General features: G+C 38.0%; 2 protein-coding genes across 2 annotated transcripts; both read right to left on the bottom strand.

Moving 5' to 3' along the window:
- Window positions 1-2289: 2289 nt before the first annotated feature.
- Window positions 2290-7449, bottom strand: selenow1 (selenoprotein W, 1). The gene is made up of 6 exons (XM_053484817.1): window positions 7297-7449; window positions 5937-5961; window positions 5011-5064; window positions 4341-4415; window positions 2937-3033; window positions 2290-2554 (listed from the first exon to the last, which is right to left on the bottom strand). Exons 1-5 carry the CDS (start codon window positions 7323-7325, stop codon window positions 2956-2958), a joined length of 261 nt encoding a protein of 86 aa, XP_053340792.1. The 5' UTR covers window positions 7326-7449; the 3' UTR covers window positions 2290-2554; window positions 2937-2955.
- A 1865-nt stretch (window positions 7450-9314) lies between these two features.
- ehd2a (EH-domain containing 2a) lies at window positions 9315-15696 on the bottom strand. Its single transcript, XM_053485602.1, has 7 exons — window positions 15654-15696; window positions 13733-13975; window positions 12849-13025; window positions 12440-12537; window positions 11877-12289; window positions 10190-10351; window positions 9315-10011 (listed from the first exon to the last, which is right to left on the bottom strand). The coding sequence occupies exons 2-7, from the start codon at window positions 13954-13956 to the stop codon at window positions 9463-9465; spliced, it is 1623 nt and encodes a 540-aa protein (XP_053341577.1). The 5' UTR covers window positions 13957-13975; window positions 15654-15696; the 3' UTR covers window positions 9315-9462.
- Window positions 15697-20944: the final 5248 nt, after the last annotated feature.

Here is a 20944-nt window from a genome sequence, read left to right on the forward strand (position 1 = left end):
TAATAAAGGGAGCGGCGCTGTGTTTGGGACGTAACCAAGATTTCTGTTAAAATGGTTGTTCAGATTAAAAGAATTTACTTCCATTCATTTTCACGCGCTGTTAAAAATGCACCCACGACCTTTTTATTTAAAAATCTAAATCTAACTTGTATTTCCTGAATGTTGACAGGAATTATTTTTTTTATTTGCACATTGCGTTTGTAATGTTTAACCACGTGATGGCAGACTTAAACCTGCGAGGGTTTTTGCAATCCTGTATTATGTTCTGCTTCCTGTATGTACATGTTAGATATACTTTTTCAAATAAAGCGACTTGCAGTTATTATTTATATTATCACTAGTACACTTGGCTAAAAAAATTTAGAATGACACAAATAATAATTGTCAAAAATAAAAGTCTGCTGATTCAGTGTTTTTAGATCTGTTTGTCAGATGTTACTACAGTACACTGAAGAATAATTACAAGCATTTGATGAGTGTGAAAGGCTTTTAATGACAATTACATTAAGATTATGCAAAGGGTCAATATTTGAAGGTTTGACACTCCCTTTTCAATACCTCTGCAACTCGCCCTGACAAACACCAAGCATTGATTATACAAGAATGCGCTGCCATCAGTCATCAGTCAGGATGTGGTCTAGAAGTTGACTGACAGCATGCCAGGGCGAATTGCAGAGGTATTGAAAAGGGAGCGTCCATACTGTAAATATTGACTCTGCATAAACTTAATGTAATTGTCAATCAAAGCCTTCGACACTTCTTGTAATCATACATCTTTATACCATTGTAACATCTGACAAAACCCATTCGCAAAATCTTTGACCACGGCTGTAGTGTTACAACAAGTGGTGAAATGTTTGCGGTGGGTAAACTAAGAACGTTAATGAGTCCTGGCTTAAACGCGCATGCGCACGTATATCTGGATGCATGCAATAGAGGGCACCATTTCCATAACAACTGATTAATTCCTACAAATTGACAAAGAGCTGTCTTACTGCTGCTGCGCTTATAGGAACAAACCAAAAAAACAGTATTTTGTTCTTGCACACCTATTTAAATCCCTCTTTACTGTCTTTATTAAAAATCACAGCTGATATGATGATACAGTATGTTCAATTTAAGTCAAATCACTTTTATTTATTAACGCTTTTAACAATGGGCCTTGTCGCATTAAATAAATATTATTATATTATAAAAATTAGATGTAAAGTGTAAAGGTAATATGTATGTCATAATGATCAGATTGTCACCAGACTCAACAAGAAATCATCATTTGGGTGATATTGGATAAAAGAGATTGATCTGCAATAATACTGTGTTGGAAGTTGAGTATAACAGGAGAGGTGTGTAAGTTAATATGGAGTCCACTTTTGTTATTTGAGGCTCAGGTACAAGACTGTTTGTAGGAATTTCAGGCCTAAACTCTTGTCACAAGCCATCAGAGAACAGCTGTCTGCATCAGACAAGATGAACCAAGAAGAGTCCAAGGTGATCTTCATAATCAGGTGGAACCATCCCTAGTCACCGCACACATCCCAAGCAGACCCCAGGACTTCCATATGATGAGATCTCCAACCAGAAGCGGGGCTGCAGGATGAGTTAAACAGGTCCTGATCCCTGGATCAATTTATAGTTGCACTGCAGGGACACTAATATACTATATAACCAAAACTATTTGGACATATCACAATCACACCCAAATAAGATTTTTTTTAAACTAGTGCCACAATGTTGAAAGTGAACCTATATAATATAATGTCTTTATGGTAGCTCAAAAGGTTAAGTAACTGATTAGAAGGTCAGTGGTCCAAGTCCCAGTTCCTCCAGGATGCCATTGTTTCCTTGGATATGCATAGAAAGAGCACTTTTTCACTTTAATCTCTCATGACCTAGTTTTTAAACAATTTTAAACAATTTTAAATACCTATTTAACATAAAATTGAGGATATACATACTGTACATTAACATAATGTACAGTCATCTGCCATACTCATTACTAATAATTTGTCCTTTTTTCTATAATGAATAATTGCAATAACTTCTGACCTTTTTCACTAGCATGAGAATGTCTGATGGAGCCGACAAAGTGTGAGGGCGCTTGCTGCAAATGTAAATCAGAGCTAAATTTGCATGCGGAGCAAATACAATTTACATTAAAGCTGAAGGTCTCATGCATTAAATTATTGCTCTTGATTCCAAGCAGTAAAATAATACCATTATAACACTATAAACCTATAAACCTGAATTAACACCTCATTTGCTTTATGAATACGCAGGAAAACAGGCACGTTTCCAGAATTCTTATTTTATTATTATTTCAAAATTTTCAAAAACTTCCAATTTGTTTATTCTCAACAAAAAGCAAACAGAAGTGTAAAAAATTTTATTCTGTTTAATTCTCTTAGCATTATGGAGTTTCCTGGAGTTTGCCCGCTCGGAAAGCTTCCTCCATGAAAGCGCGGGAAAGCATCAAGTAACGTCCGTGTCTGAGACACTTCGGAGGTCACCATCATTGTTGCGTTTTCAGAGAGCTCAACAAACAGAGACAGACAAACTGAGGAGAAAAACAACAAAAAGACAAAAAGAAAGAAAGTCAGTCATGCATTCTTCCACTATCTTAAACCCAGTGCTACTAATATCTTGTTTCTGACTAATCGGCATAAATACTTTCATTTCTTCCATAAAGTAAAGCTGCTGAGTCATTGGCAGGCTGGCTAACACACAGCAACATTAGCCGGAATGTTACCACAGTCTTTCCTGTTTTTTTTTTGGTTCCCCTAAGCGATGAAACTAAAGTTTCCCTGTCACATGACTCCCACCCACATACACCAGAAATGTCACATTGTGGAAGCATTTTATGTTTATCCTTCTAACATTTTAGGTTTTCCCCATAACTAAAACTAACTTAGAATGATCAAACTGCTGTGTTTTGTTACCTCCAACATCAGCGCAGCTTCATTTGCCTGAAGCTTGTTCAATGGCACTCACAATCTTGGCCATCTTCTGATTGTTGTCCACGAAGCCATCTCCATTCTGCCAAAACCAGATGTGTTTTTCATTAAATACAGGATACTGGTGTTGGGTAAAAGTACAGTAGAGTAAAGTAAAGTAAATGCGTAGTAGAAGGGTATATTGTAAGTAAGAATCCTGAGATGAGCATGGAACTCGCTTTATTTTTACAGCAGCAGTTTCTTTTAGGGAGAGGTCTACAGCATCGTGGTGAAAAACAAGGGCCAGATTTGGACATGAACTCGAATATTTTGGGGAAATCCAAATCTATACAGAATATACATATGCCTGAAAGTAAATTCTTATCTCTCTGTATGCGCAGTACCTACAGAAATGCTCATGTTTAAGTTAATATTCTGTAGTAATTACATATAAATCTCTTATATGCTGTTACGGCACTAGTCATTGCGGTTTTCAGTTTGATCTGAATTTTAAATTTAGTTTGATTATAAACAGAAATGCCAACACTGAAGGTTAAAAAATTGAAAATACTGGCTTGTAACTCAGCATGAAATGGTTGTATTGACACTTTACTTGATTACTTTTTTTTATTATGTCTTTACAATGCCTTCTTTTCATGGTGTTTAACCTTATTACGGCAACCTTACGGCATAACCGTTTTTTTGGGGGGTGTTTTTTTATTTTTTTATTTAGCTGCAAAACATTTTGGTGTAAATGAACCAGTTGTTCACAAGTCTGGATCCAAAACAGATATAAAACAGAAACTGATGCATATGAAGATCTCGGCTGATAACAAATCTACACTACATAAAAGGCTTCACGCATAAAAACAGAAACGGAAAAGAGTCACATGCTAAACAATATGCAAGTAATTACACAAACAGACAAGGGGGCGTTCAAATCAAACCATGACTTTTGGCTGAAATTACAGAACGCAGTATGAGAGTTAAATCACATTTATTTCTCTATATAATCCCCTGCTACACTAATGTACTTATCCCAGTGCTTCACTAGTACTCGATATCATCAAGGTCCCGGTTTGACTTTAACACGCTTTGAACTTTTCTCAGACTTTAGTGAAAGAGTAAAATATTCTGCTTTCAATCACCAAACAGTGGCTCTTCTATGCTGTACGGGGATTTATTTATGCGTTTGTGTTTAAAGAAAAGTGTCACCACTAGTCAATTTGATGACTTTGTCATCATTTCTATCAGGACAGGGTGTGGTATTATGCAAGATGTCTGTCTACACCCACAGGGTTTTATAATAATGCAATTCATGTAAAGTGTGTATTATGACCTTCGGAATCTCCAAATCTCCACCTAACTGTACAATATAGAGGGAAGTAAATTGCATTGAATAATCCTCACCTTCTTGGAGTGGACTAGCGTGCCATTCACCAGCACCTCAAAGTACCCAGATACTGTGGGAGTGCTCTCACTCGTCTGTGGGAGAAAAAAAAAAAAGTGAAGGATATAAAAAAAAACACAAGTTGACAAAGAAAGGTGTAGCAATTATTTTTGCATTCAGGTTAAAGAGTACTAATGGTGTAAACAGATTATTTACATTAATTTCAAGTATCATAAAATCATCAGGGAGGTGGGTCCTTGGAATATAATAATTAACTTGTATATTTGAAGAACATCAATGATTACAATTATCCGTAAGACTTTTATCCGACTGTCGTCACATACATGTTATAAAAGCTCTGCAAAACAAGTTAGTCCAGCTAAAAGCGGAATGTCCTTTGTGCTGAAAAGAAATTCTTTGACGCTGTAGACTTCTTTTATACATGTGTCCTTTGTTAAAAATAACTATACGTTTTTTTAATTTGTCTCACATTACATCAGTAAGAAAAAAATGCACTTGCTAAGGTCATGTCAGAAATCGCACACAATGCTTTGCAAGTATTCAAAGCACAGGATGCAAAACACAATAGGTCACATTTCGTAGGGAATGAGGAACAGTCGAAATTTAGACATCTCATCTCCTAGGACACTGGAATTTAAATAAATAAATAAATAAATAAAAAAAACTTACAATCTCAAGGTCGCCAGGAAATTCATCCTCAAGCAACGTCTTGAGCTTCATTACCTGTGAAAAAATAAACAGTGACAAACACCACAGTGACATTGCATTACAGTCTCATTACAAAACAAACAAAAAAAACATATATATTGTCATGCCGTGCGTCTGTGATGGGTGTGCGCCCAAATCAATATCGCTCTTCGCTCACTCCCAAGCTAACTATATAGGCAGCTTTCTCTATCTGCCCGTGGGCGACGCGCATGCTAAAGGCAGAAGAGCAGCATGCAAGCGGGGCAATGGAACGCGCCCCGGGGACTTTAAAGAGGCGAGTATGCCTTAGATTTCCGCTGCAAGGACAGCCGCGGCTCTTCAGGTCTCATAATGGAGCCGGATTATGGTAACCTGGGCGCTAAAAAAGTGAGGAAGGCCGCAAGGATTTTCACGTCACTGCCTCTGTTCTCAGCCGGGGAAAGACGCTTAGCCACTGGACGGCAGAGAGGACTTCTGTCTGAGGCCGTGCCCACAGAGAGAGCTTGGGGGCACCAGCGGGGCACTGCCCACTAGACCTGTACGTACACATTCAAACCCTCCCTTTGATTTCCATCCTCCCTCCTTGAACCCTTTCCTTCCCCAATTTTACCTAAATAAATTGCCCTTTTCCCCCTGTGACCTCACCTCCGTGCTTTATGGTGCCGCAAGTGCAACAGAGGGTCAAACCCACTACAATATCATTACATATATACATACAGTATACTCATATACATATACTCAAAATGTATGCACACCTAATTTGTACCAAATTTTTTAACCATAAATACTAAGTGTATTGCATTTACATGTTTTGTGTATAATTTTTTTGGCCGACTCTGCATGTATATAAAGCTTGAAATACAGAACATGAAAAAGTGCTGGAATGTGTGCAAAGAAATTAAACATACCCTGGACCGGTACCCTCATCCACCACTGAGGAAAGAAAAATCAAATAAAAATACATGAGCATTAGATTTTGGCACGCTTAAAAAAACATAAGTATTTAAATTAGAGGGGTTTTTTTTAAGATATAGGACAAAACTTGAGAGTTACTTATAGAAATGGGAGGGAGGGTCAATTCAGTTATGAATTGCACTTCTTTTTCACGTGTTCTGTGACCAGAATTTGTTGATTTTCAGTTCGATTGCCCATGAACTCTAATTAGCTCAGATATAAAGTTAAGCTCATGAGTGGTGCAACAGAAACCACTTTTATGGCGTAGCTTTTTTTTCTTTTCTTAATCAAGCGATTTTAAAGCCTTTCAACTGCCTTTTTCTCCAAATTCTGTGAGCAAATTCATCTCAAACCAATTCCAAACACCACTGTCAAGTTGAGTTTTGAGACTTTGGAGGCATGTGAGGATTTGCATTTTCTATATATTCCTACAGGGGGCGCACCCTGAACTATATTTACGCATTTTCAGCCAGTGTGATAGAAATGAATTATTTGCCAAATGTGTTTATTTGTTAGCTTCCTGCTAAATTTTATTTATGGTTAAATGTTGTGCAATGTAAACTCTTGTATTTAAAGTTAGTTTTTATTGTTTAAATCTTGTGCTTTGTTTTTACTTTTACTTGTTAAAATGTTTAAAATTGTAATAACATGGGGGGGGTGAATCTCGAATTAGAATATTTATAAAATGTTGATATTTATAGCAGCACAATTTTAATCGAATCGGCACCGAGGTATCGTGATAATATTATATCTTGAAATTGGTGAAATGTTTCTCCTCTGCACCGCAACATCGCAATCACTGCCGCCAAGTGACGTCATTGCGGGATACAACCGCTACCTTCTTACAGGAATAACGATTACACGCCGACGCTCAGTGAATCAACAATCACATGACTAAACACCTCATGAATACTGCCACTTTACATAATTTTCCTTTAGATAAAACTGAGATAATGTCTCTGTATCGCTCGGATGGATTCCCGAAGGTTCGATCTCAAATTAACCCCAACGTCATATCGAGTGCACTACATAGTGCGTAGGGACCGTCATTAACACCCTGACGCAGGCAGTGCACGGGTGTAGGAAGTAGAGAGACACTTGGAACACTGGAATATATGTGATGTGTAGAGACGGATAAAGCTAAACAGGCATGAAGGGATTGTTCTAGTCGGTTCTGTCGCTTTGTGTTAATGTCGGTTAATTATGTGATAACGCGATAAAGCTGCGCTCAGTAAACTTAAACGTTCTCTGTATGTAAACACACGCTTACATTTACACACCTATAAATATCTTGAATTAACATAAATAACTTACCAGTAAATGACATGTATTTTCACCACCATTTCGGCGGTTGTTGCGGCTCTTCTCTGGATTAAACACTGGCTGCAGGCAACAGCTTAAAAGAGATGTAGACAGTCTTCGGGTTAGAGGCACGACTAAGGTATTCTGGTCGTCTTCCCTTGTTTATAATAGGAGAAGAGGGGCGGAGCAAACAGGGGAAACTTCGAGCTCGGCCACAAGGCGGCGCTAAAAACAAGCAAGCGTAAATTAAGCTAAAAAAAATTAAAACTAGCCAAAGTACTCTTAGTTGACGGGTCAAAGCAAAAAAAAAAAAAAGCTAATTAGTAGCTCATTTTAAATTAGATTATTAAACTGGCAGATAACTGTTTATAACATTGCTTTTACTCAACATTTTGATTTGATTTTCTGGTGCAGGTTAAACTTCAGGCAGATATCTAAGTAACTTTCATTAAATTCTGTCCAGTCAGTTTTGTGTGATGCTGTGACGCAGTATGAGGGGCGTTCAAGTCAAACTGGGACTATTGATTGTGCAGAATAACCGAACACAGTTTCAAGAGTAAAAACTCACTGTATTTCCTTATATAATCCCCTGCTACACTAAGGCACTCATGCCAGTGTTTCACTAGTGCTTGGATACCATCAAGGTAGAAAGTTTCTCAGTACGCTGGAGCCATGATCAGACTTCACGCCGGAGCCAAGATCAGACTTCACATCTGGAACTGGCCCCCAAGGAACCCCTTTAATGTCTTAGAGTGAGGTTAGGACTGTATGGGTGATGTGGCGAAAAAACTCCCAGCCGAGTTCCTGTAATGTGCAAGTGTTGTGTTGAATAATTGTCGGTACAATTCCCAAAGACAGATGCGTCTATTCTGCGAGTTAACGAAAAGTTATCCACCGATTTTCAAGGATCAGGCGTTCCACTTGCTGAATGTTCACAGGAACGACTGCAGTGAGCTCTGAGCCACCTCGGCCTTGTCACCTTAATGTGTCACCTCAATGTCTTCTTCTGAGATTGTGTAGCAGCAAGTTTGTTTAGGTTCAGGTTTCTACATTTAATTGTGTTGTCTGCACTTAAGCACCTTTCCAAAATCTTGAACATGGCTTGGGAGGAAGCCTGTAGCCCTCTAACTCAAACTTATGACTGTTGAGGTCTGATGGTCCACACACTAAGGCTTGGAGTATAATTGGTGTGAAACAGAACAGCCACAACCAAAACAAGACAATGTGGCTATGGCAACAAAGTGATAATGGCCAAGCTGGTATGTAGCTGGTTTGGTAAGCCCATGCCGAATCTGTTTCTGACTCTTTGTTATTTTGAATTTAGATGATGAAGATAAACCGAACCAACCATTGTTATTGTTTTTTTGCACCATGATCAAGTCAAAACTATTCTTAGCTCATCTACTTTCGCTGCATGCCCAGGATGCATCTTTTATTCCAGTATAAGGGTGTATCCATGATTAGGTGCCATAAATGTGTTGCCCAAGGTCGGTTAACACATGCTGATGTTTTCTTAGATTCAATGCTGAAAAGTTCTTTAAGTGGTTAAGGACTCATTATAATCTATGATCTACAATAATCCACTATCATTGTTTTTAAACCACCACAAAAATTTAAATTCGTCTGTTTTACTGACAAAAATTTTACAACATAGATTATTATTAATTAAATCAAATTACACAATTAAGAATCAAAATTAATGTCTGTAAAATATCAATGAAATAATAATTGAATCCTTGTGATTAAATTATAATTATTTAATGATGAAGAAGAAGAATAAAACTGTTAACTAGCATTAACTCCTGTTGTTACAACTGTTACAGTTATTGTTTTATTAACGTAGTAATGAGCTTCCATAAATGTTCTGGTCACATTAATGTAAAATGAATGTCATAAATAAATGTCAACTTTATTCTAACTGCAATATTTTAAAACTAAAACATGTTTGTATGGTATAAAATACTTTTTAAAATAAAATATATTTTTAATTATAGTGCATCCAGTTTACATTTTAAACCTAATGTAAGCCCTGATTATAAAAAATGTATATACAATATTCAAAGCCTAAAAAATAGTACAGTGCTGTATTGTGAGATTAGTGGCAAAATATGTGAGTACTGTAATTCAATGTCAGGGCATTAATGGAAGGTTCATAGGTTAATATTTTAAGTTCAATTTTCATTCATTGCGTCTTCTTTTAGATGGCGGCACCAGGTCAGCAGGAAGCTTGGGAGGAAGCCCGTAGCCCTCTAACTTTGCCTCAATAAGGTGGTTGGCCAAAGCGAACTCTTCATCATCTAGCATGCCGTCTCCGTCCACATCCGACAGCTTCCAAATCCGGCTAAGGACCGAGTTTGGCAGCCGGGTGCTGATCATCCAGTCCTTCACTTTGATCCCGCTCAGCTTGCCATCCTGAGGGCTCAGGTTGTAGAAGATCTCATCATATTTGGGCTTGTCTTTGGAGACCACCCAAGGTCCTTCAGCGATCTCCTCCCACTCACCGTTGGCCCCTGAATAATAGAATGGGTTGCCTTCAAAAAAGGGGCTTCTATTTGTTACGGGTAAGAGACCACCTTGGACACCAGGCTGCTCAGCTGCCACGAGTTCCTCTTGGCGCAGAAGTGGCATCAGCTTGGTGATGTCAGCCATCAGAAGCTCATCCAGACCTGCCATGTGTTTCGGTTTTAGATTTTTAAACTTGGTGAAGTCACGATCCATAAGTCGCTCCTGGAAAGATGTTAAAAAAGACAGAAAATATTGAAATCATAAAGAATTACTTACAGATTTAATTTTAATTTTAATTTTTACTCTACAGTGGTCAATATTCTTTTGAAATCTGCTTTAATTGCATTTATTATAACAGATAACCAGACAGGGTACAAAAGTACATTTAACTGCACCAGACCTGCATCTTTGCACAATCAGGAAAATCTCCAGCAGGGATCTGATGCCTCTGTTGGATTCGTGAGAAAATGAACGAAAGGTCATAAATCAGGTCCCGTTTTTTGTTATCTCGACGAAACAAGGGCATTTCCTCCTTCAGGAAGCTAACGATGTAAGCATGGCACTGGAATGAGAAGAAGAGAGAAAGAAACAGCTTAATATCATTCAGTTACAGCGATAAAAAACATTTAGGTCTTTTAGTGAGTCAGATCATCTGATTTGGTGCACCAATAAGAGTCAACTCTTTTGAGACCCCAAACAAACTCCCAGTTTGACTTAAATTGCACAATATTTGTGATATTTTTAATATATGAGGAAACTAAAGCAGACAAAGAGTGAAACAGTTTATTTGACTTAATTAACAAAACCAACAGCCAATGTCCCTGACCAACTTGAAGCTTCTACTGAAAATGAATTTGATTATGCCAACACAAAGACTTTAAAAAAAAAAAAGAAAAAAAGAGGTTTCAATTGAAGTGTTTAATTATAAAACTATAGTACTAGGTGCATGCCTTACTATAGCCTAACATTTAACATTCTCTAACTAACTTTAACATTTAACACGCTCAGTGAGGTCTGTAGGATCTGAGGTGTTTTCAATTGCTTCTATAAGACCATTGCTATGTTTTGGCATTGTGGTAACACACCTGAATGCTCCAGACCAGCAAACTGCCAAAACCTTTGCTTTTATAGAGGTCTGCACACCTGCTAATGATCAATTCATCATGGGTTAATGATTAGCAGTACCTGCCTGCAACTTAATGTCTTAATTGCTGTGGAGCAATAAGGAGGTACTTAGTACTGACCCCATGTTGTTGTTTTTTTCTTTTTTATACATTTTTGAAAAAATAATGTATATGCTGTTGTTTGTCTGAGGTTGTATTTGCCTAATACTGAGCCCAGCTATGATCGCCTGACTTCTATTATGTTTTTACACAAAAACACAATTCCTGTATATATATACATAAACTGTATAGGTGTCAATAAATAGGTCCTTAAGCAAGTTAGGCCTTTTGAGATCAGTTTCTATGCCCTTGTAGTGAAGAACACAGTAAATAAGATTGTTGGTGCTGCAGAAACCTATGATTGAAAGAACTAACAATATTACACTTTTACTTAGATCATAAAATGGCACATAACCCAATATTGAGTCATGGATACTTTATTAAGCAATGTCACGTTTAAGCAAAATACTTGAAGCAAATCGACCCATGCTGCCTGTTCCCACCAAATGAATAATAAACTCGAGCCCATTTATATGGTTTCCAAAACATACACAAGTTGTAGCAATTATAAATAATATAGCTTTTTTATATTCCAGTGTTGTCAATTTATCATGGTTTTTAGAGGAAGCACTTCATCTAAGGTGAGTCGAAAACATGTCTTGTTTCTATATTGACTAGTCTCCTCCTTGGAGACATTTGTTTGCCATCTCTATGGTCTCTAGAGAGATAAGGCGTGTTCTTAGGTAACAATGACACAGCATGATTTTTATAACCCTGTTTTTTTCACAAAACAGAGCTAATAATTAAAATTCTGAAACATAAACAAGAAAAGAAATAAGAATTTAAGCTTTTCCTTAGCAGTGAATAGTATGTTCAGGTCAATCTGCAGCTGATATACTGTACAGTAAATTATAAAAGCCTCACCCTCACAAGTCGTGCCCTCTTCACCAGGTCATTCAGTTTCCTCAGGGCCGAATTGCGAGGCAGGTTCTGGATCTCATTAAAGAGGTCTTCTTCCTCCTTCTCAAATAGCACACGGTTCTCTGATGTCCTGAACGGAGAGGACCAAAAGGAGCCAGTGTAGACCCTTGGAACTTCTGGGGACCACGTGACTTTGCCCAGGGTCCACATGAGCGCACCATAAACTCGCATCAGCTGCTGAGAGTCCACCATGTCGGATTTGTTGAGCAGCACGCGCAGCTTGTCTTCATGTCCACGTAGGGCCACGATGGAGCGAGAGAACTCGTCCGAGAGCTCCAGTTTGTGGGCATCACACAGGAGGATGATGAGGTCCACATGCTCAGCGAACCAACGGAGGACGGCTGTGAAATCATAGCCTAGGAGAAGAAGTGATTTTTGTAGTAATAAAGTCAATCATTATATAGGTGACATACAGTAAGAATATTTGCACCTTAGAAAATACGATACAGTTAAAAAAAAAATGCAGGTCCAAAATCCATTGAAAGACAACGTTGATTGTTTCTTGCCTCTGCTCATTCTTTGCTTAGTGCTGGATAAAATTCCTGGTGTGTCAATGATGCTGAGACTTTCTAAGACCTGATTCGGCAAGTGCACACACTGGAACCTACAGGAAAACAACATTTTTATTTATATTAATTGGAAACATAATCGATTTCCACTCTCAAGTTTCGAATACATAATTATTTCCAATGAGATTATTGTTTCCTTTCCTACTGTCTCTCATTTCTCCGTCCGGTTGACGTGCCAAATATGACGCACGTCTAATCTCTTTCTACATCCACCTTTTCTCAAGAGGCCGTTAACAAGGCCACTACTTCTGTTTCAGGTTAACCACTGCCAGATCTCTGAAACATATATCCTATCTATCCTACTGGCTTTCTGTCACTCAATTTTATTTTCACCTCTCCAACTCACCGGTTAAGGAAGGTGTTGCCAAAATAGCTGAGCGTGCGGAAAGGTTTGTTGGAGTCCATAACAAGAGCATTGCCCGGGATCAGTCCCTCAACATCCCTGTGCATGAGAGCAGTGAAACAGTCGGTTGTAGGTTCAGGCCCAATTCTACCTCCGGGATAGTCTTGTTCAAGAAGATACCTGAAAAAAAATATGAAACTATTACAGTACATAACTAATATACAGACTTTTTTCTTTTTCTTTTTGCTGGTCAGGGTGCCCATTCTAACCACCAAACGCACCTACAATGGGCATGAGAGCATGAGAACTGGACCACTGAGCACTGGAAGAAGGTGGCCTGGTTTAAAGAATTATGTTTTACATCATACATCGCATCTCTTACCCAGGGGAAAAGATGCAGTGTTTGATGCTTTGGGCAATGTTCTGCTGGGAAACCTTGGGTCCTGGTATTCTGGATGTTGCTTTGACATGGACCACCAACCTAAACATCATTGCAGACTACGTACACCTCATCATTGTAATGAATTTCTCCATCCAGCAGGAGAATGTGAGAAGTTCTAGACAAACAAGTCCTACCATGGAGTCTACTGCTATTATTTTGGTTTCAGATACCGCAGCACACTTTCTGGAGCCCTGGGATGGTCCATCCCTTTTTTAATTTTAATTTGGGTAAATGGATATGTAATAAGAAGGGAGAGGAATAAAGGGTTAAAAGTGATATGTCTGAGCATAGGATGAAGCAGTGATAGGGGAAGCTACTTTATACATGATGGTCTAGGGAAACCATTAAAATGTAACAGCAGCTAAATTCTGACCAAAACAAGCAATATGCTGTAATAAATTTAAAAAAGCATAGTCAGTTTTCATGTAAAAGCTTTGTTAGTCACCTGATGAAGGTCGTCTTTCCTGTCGAGCACTGACCCATCACCAGAATCATAGGCTTGTTGTTAAAGTCTGCATCTTCCAGACTGGGAGAGTGAAAGTCTGAGAAGCCATAATACTTCTCCAAAGGAAGCAACTTGTGTCGGTAGAGAAGCTTCAACCCCTCTGTGACTGTCTGGACTTCTTTGAGAGATTTCATGCCCCTATTTTTAACTTCTTTGGAAGCCATGGAGCAGGAGTCTGTAAATCTGATACATGGAGATTAACGGCACATGGAGAGTATTGACACATGGATTACTCTGGAGCAAAATGTTTCCTGTGATGAATTTTATTTCCGTTTCTATAATAATTATATGTCAAATAGCAAAAACGAACAACTGCTTTAGTAACGATTAGGCAATACTCAACAGGAGTAAAGGAATGAAGAACACAGACTTAAATAGGGGATTGTAATCCATGCTGATCCTGATGCATTGTTTTAGACTTTACTAATAAACTTAAAGAAAACTAAATATATTTATTGATCTGATTTCAGTTACAAAGAAGAATGAACTAAACACTGGCAACTACTGAACAGCCTGTTGACATACCATATTATATGTACTGTATAAGTGTTGTGAACAGAAAGAAAAAATGTCACACAATTATAAGGTTTTTAATTTTATACACATACAATAAAGAATATATATATATATAAGAATAATATATATATATATATATATATATATATATATATATATATATATATATATATATATATATATACACACAGACGCCCCTGATTGGCTGTAGAGCCGTGCTTAATGTGGTAAGTACCTTTCATCCCCTCCTCTGAGAGAGCTCGGCCAATCAGCTCTCTCTAGACCTCTGGCTGCGAGAGGTTACAGCATCACCCAGATAATAGGGCAAGTGCTTTACCACTGCGCCACTCAGAGGCCTATTCGTAGCTTATTTTAAGATTATTAAATCTGAACGTCGCTTTCACTTAACATTTGCTTTTAGCATAACACCGGGCTCTTTCACACAGCGTGCATGTCTACAATTGGGTGTTCAGGTATCTGCGGGAGCACAGTGTTGAAGATTATTAAAATAATTCTTAAGCCACACAGTGGCATCCAGGTTAGTATTGTGGCCTTGCACCTCCAGGGTCAAGGGTTCGATTTGTACTATGGATCTGTGTGTCCTCCCTGGGCTTGGTGAGTTTCCTCCGTGAACTCTGGTTTCCCTCGATAATAACTCCCTTAACTGCTCAGATGTATAATGAGATAAAAATGTAAGTCGCTCTGGATAAAGGTGTCTGCTGAATACCTAAATGTAAATATCTTTGACCATACAGTACAGTATGTTTGTAAGACCTGTTTCAGGAGGTATCAGCCCTCTCGGTGCATATCGCCCAGGAGGTGTTTTCCAAAACGTACTAATATAATAATTACCATTATTTAAATATTATGAAACTGCACCATTTGACAATCCAGACAAACTGTGCTCTTACATGTTCCTCCGTAGAGCAGATGGGACTCGCCCATTACAGACTTTAAACTGAGTCATGAGACAAATACCTTTAATGCATTTGAGTGGAAAGAGGAGCATTAAAACTGTGAGAAATGCAAGAAATAGGAGAAAAAAGGATGACATAATGCAAAGTGGGGTTTTAAAATGCTACAGTAAGTTGTAATTCTATGTGTAAAATGTTGGTGCATTGAAATTAATTTTTTTAATACACATTTCACAAATGCATTCAGAACAGTAACCAATTTGCACAAACAGGTTATGAACTAAAGCCTAGTTTGCATTAAAAACTTTAATACTTTTCAAATCTGGACTGAAATTGCAAATTATATATATATATATATATATATATATATATATATATATATATATATATATAGATGTGCTTCAGTATAGAACAATCATTGAGATTCTTACCTCTTTAAAGAATTATCCTTCTTCTCTTCAGCCTTTGGCACAATTTACCAAATGTCCTCTGTCCGGACTTGAATCTCACTCACATTTTACATTTTAGTGAAAACAGCCCCTTTTGGGTTTTTTTTTATGGATTGAGAAACTTGGAGTTTGCTGGTGTGTGCTTGACTCCAAATGTTTCTGTTGGGTGGAGTGTTGGACCATTTGTGAAAAAGCAATTAACACACAATAGTGCAGAATAAAAAAAGGTTATACAGAATAAACCAGAGAAATACTGTACACCCTGGCACTATGAAGTTACTTTATAATTCACAATTTTAATATTAATCATATATTAATAAATTGCCATATATCCATACATTTAAGCTACACATAAGGTTATACAGTATTTACTAATTAACAAGTAGGTTTAGGCTGTTTTCAGCAAGTTCCTTAGATTCCTGGGTCACATTTACAAAATCTTTTACACTGCACTACTGATTTTGTTTTAGACATTCTGTTTTATAGCAGTACAGTGGCATACAGGTTAGCACTGTGGCCTTGAACCTTCAGGGTCGAGGGTTCGACTTCTACCATGGATCTGTGTGTGTGGAGTTGCATGTTCTTCCCACATGTTTCCTCCGGGTACTCCGGTTTCCTCCCACAGTCCAAAGACATAACATTAGATTAATTGGCGTTCCCAAATTGCCCAGCCTCATGCCCAATATCTTCTGGGAAACGGTCCAGGACCCGTCGTACAGTATAAGCGGTTATTATTTAGTGTTATTATATATATTTAATATAATCATATCTAAAAAAAAATATATGACTTGTGTTGCATATTAAACTATGAAATGTTATCAAGTGGTTGGATCTGTGTGCCACTAGATGGTAGTCAAGACAAATAAGTGTCTCAAGTAAGTTAAATTTTTTCAGCTAAACTAATAGCTATATAAATAAAAGAACTCAGTTTTTCAATGATATCTTCGTGCTTTATATATTAAAATACCCAAAACCAGAAAAGAAAATTTTCTGTCAGTATGTCTGGCTGTATGTCTGTCCAGCGTTTTTTTTTTTTATCACAGCATCATGCAAAATTGCCTGTACAGAACTTAATGAAACGTTGCCAGTCTTTTGGTAATGGTCTGAAGTTATATCTACACCATAAGGTAGGTAAAATGTTGAGTAGAAGGGACATTATAAGCAGTTATCTGCCAGATTAGGTCACAGCATCCAGCGCTTCTTTTGGACTAATACAGCTCAAATATGCAATATGATATGCATAATAATCATCACTCAATAGAGCCAGTCAACATCAAACAGTAGTTTACCGTGTATGCACAAAGTATGTGGAAGACACAGAAATGACAGTAATAAACCTACAAAGCGCCCTAATTCTCATGACCGGGCAACACCACATGGCTTACCCCAAAAAAATGGAAAGTAGACTATGAAAACTGAACCTTCAAAATGTATGGACAGATCAATGTATGTTTATTCTTCCTGCGGGAAGTTTAAAACCCGTTTGTCCTGATGTTCTGAAAATGTGGCCCCAATAAAAAGCAGTCATGTGAAAGTAATGTGAAGAGCCACTATAAAAAAAAACTTACATTTAGCAGACACCCTTATCCAAAACAACTTGACTTTTTTTTATCGAATTATACAACTGAGTAGTGGAGGGTAAAGGACTTGCTCAAGGGCCTAGCAGGGACAACTTGGTGGTCATGGGATTTGAACCTGGGACTTTCCAAACCAAGGCATTAACCACTGAGCTACCCCTGTCCCTTGGGTTGTTAGAGCTAACATATCTGCAGCAGTCTAAGGTTAAGGTGTGTAATATACCTGAACTGAGATCCCGGTGTTATGCGCTAAAAGCAAATGTTGAGTAAAAGCAATGTTCAGATTTAATAATCTGCTTTGAAATAAGCTACGAATGGGCCTCTAAGTGGCGCAGTGGTAAAGCACTCGCCCTATCATCCGGGTGATGCTGTAACCTCTCGCAGCCGGAGGTCTAGAGAGAGCTGATTGGCCGAGCTCTCTCAGAGGGGAGGCATGAGAGGTATTTAGTGCTTCCACAGTTATCACAGCTCTACAGCCAATAGCGCTGTCCTCCGAGTGTATTACTGAATGGGAGTGTCATTGGCTGATGACGAAAGAAGAATAACCAAGTATAAACGAGGCGTAAAATACTTAACCTCACAAAATGTTATTTGTATTAATAAGTTAGAGAGAGTTCTGCTGTACAGAACGACAAGCAGACAAGTAATAATAATAACACTGATTACATTAAAGCTTTAACCCTTTAACTCTTTTCCTGTCCACGATTGGTACTAAGGCTAGTGTTTAATAAAACCTGGTTTAATCAAGAGAGCCTTTCTTGTAGAGAAAGATAAATCCACAGAAGCCATGACAGCATGTTAATATACAGTACATACGTTAAAAAGTCAAACACATTTGTCAGTATGTTGCATTGAGCGTATTTATAATACTGTATTTGATATTTTCTCCACTCCCACTGAGTTGAAATGTACAGCAGAGTCATATTGACAGCACTTTTTCTCATTTTTCCACTACTGCTATTTACTGTTAATTCAGACAGAATGCATGTAGTGTTAATCTTATTGCACTGATCCTTTAACTGTAGCACATCAAAGTCTGTGCGAATGCAGCATTTGTTTATAATAGTTTGTGCACATGTATTAGTGTTTTTTGTTTGACTAATAATACCTCGCATATTGTTTTCTTTTTCTCAGATTACATTAGCAGTTCGCTATGTATTATGGTATGAGGACCCAGTCCCCTGGTTCGCAGCTGAAGAATCCACCAGAGCTTTTATGCACCACCTGCTTACAGTGAAGCACTGAAGTCAGAAATAAAAACGCAGCAACTGATAATTTAGACCACAGTTTAAAGAGGACTTGTTATAGAATTTTTTAAACTATGTTAATTCTTTATTTGTCACATACTACCAAAGTACACAGAAGTTTGGGATGACTTTCTAACACCATGGTCAAGGCATCCAAACTATGCAATAATCTCCTTTAAACAGTTGATATTGAGATGTATCTGCTACTTATGCTCTGTAAATCCTTCATAACGGCTCTAATCTGAGGTGCTGTTTGTTAATTGGTGATTTTTGAGGCTGGTAACTCTAAATTAACTTCTCTGAAGCAGAGGTAATGTTCGTCTTGCTTTCCTGGGAAGGTCTTCATGAGATCCAATTTCATCATGGTGCTTGATGGGTTTTGCAAATGCACTTGACAATACTAGAAAATATTCCAGAAAGGCTGACCTCTGTGACTTAAAATAACTGACTGTTGTTGTTGTTGCTGTTACATAATTACCTAATTCCATATGTCTTAACTCATAGTTTTGGAATCTTCAGTATTGTTGTAGAATATAGAAAAGAAATCTCTAAACAGAAACCAAAAAAAATGACAAGTGATCCCAAACTTTTGAGCGATAGTGTATACATTACACTCTCTCTCTCTCACTCACTCACTCATGATCGTTTATTTTGCTTTATCCACACGTTCTTTCACAAACTACAGACAAATTGGAAATGCCAATTAGCCAATTCTGCATGTCTTTATACACAGACCCTGAAGCGGAAATCAAACCCAGACGCTAGAAGTGTAATAATAACCACCAAGGCACCATGCTGCCTTTTTACTGCTCAGTGAAATTATTTTCTTCACATATCCCGGCTTGGAATTAAGTTGGGGTCAGAGCACATATCAGCCATGATAGACAGAGTTGATGGCATTGCACAAAAGCCCAAAAGTATCAGCTTGGTGGAGTTGGTGCTTTAACCACCAACCTCCTGAACAACAACGCATAGCATTAACCTGATGAGCTTTGACCACCACCTTGCCCACTTGCTGCTCTACCCTGCTATTCATAGACAGTGTTAACCAAAGGGGGTTAAAGGTATTTTGTATCTGATGTGTATTTTAATTAGGGCATCAACGCATGCACATTCCGTTCAGTTGAACTTTACACCACTTTCATTAGAACAGTAGTGTAAGAGGCTAATGATGTATTGTAAAAACATATTTTTTTATTATTCTAATTGTACTTTTCCCCATGATCTTCAGAAGTCTTTGTAATTAAAATGTTTTTCCTTAAACTTTTGCTTTAATTTGCTGGAAGTTACTGGTTACAAAACTTAATCAGTATATAGTTTGCTATAGTTCTTTTTTTTAAATACTCAATCAACATACCCTTAACACTAAATCGTAATCGTAAATCGTAAATATCCACAACCACACCTGCAGGCTGATTTATCCATTATGACAAAATTGTAGGAGATGGAGTTATAGGGCTTTGCAAAATCACACAAAACTCACACTTACATAACACAAATACTTTTTACACATTTGGTCATTTGTGCCTTTTTTTTTATCTCCCTTGTAACTTAAAGAAAAACATGCACAAAATATTTTTTATCAGTTTTTAATACTTCTTGCTTTAAAACAAATTTTTCTTAAAACTGCAAAAGTAGTTATTTTTATTCAAATGTGAATCTGTTCAAGTATAATAAGAATGTAATGTATAAAGAAAAGTGAAATGTGTAATATGAAGGGGCGGCACAGTGGTGTTGTGGTTAGCACTGTCGCCTTGCACCTCCAGGGTCCGAGTTCGATTCCTGGCTCTGGTCGCATGGAGTTTGCATGTTCTCCCGATTCTTGGTTGGTTTCCTCCGGGTACTCCGGCTTCCTCCCACAAATTGCCTGTAGTGTTTGTATGTGTGTGTGCCCTGTGATGAATTGACACCCTTACATGAGCCTCAAACAACTCCACCTTGACTGATTCCTGTTTGGATGGCTCTCTCTGGAAAAGAATCACAGAAGTGTAGGCCAGCTAAACACTGGAAAGAAGACACCTTATCTCTGCCCAGCTAGCACTACATGTGTATGAGACAAAAATCAGCTGCCAGGTGCATGGATACATTTTCTTCCCACCACATAAAGGAATGTCTGAATGCGTATGCGGTGACACGCTGGCATAGTGGTTAGCACTGGAGACACCTCCGGGGTTGAGGGTTTGAATCCCACCTTGGGTGTGTGTGCATGAGTTTGCATGTTCTCCCTGTGCTTGACGGGATTCCTCCGGGTGCTCTGGTTTCTTCCTACAGTCAAGGACATGAAGATTAGGTACATTTCGGTTCCAAAATTTGGTGAGGACGCTGCCTACTGTTACGTTTGGTGAGGACGCTGTCTGGTGAGGACGCTGTCTACTGTTACATTTGGTGAGGACGCTGCCTACTGTTACGTTTGGTGAGGACGCTGTCTACTGTTACGTTTGGTGAGGAC

Source organism: Clarias gariepinus, chromosome 24, assembly GCF_024256425.1.
Source record: "Clarias gariepinus isolate MV-2021 ecotype Netherlands chromosome 24, CGAR_prim_01v2, whole genome shotgun sequence".
Taxonomy (NCBI): domain Eukaryota; kingdom Metazoa; phylum Chordata; class Actinopteri; order Siluriformes; family Clariidae; genus Clarias; species Clarias gariepinus.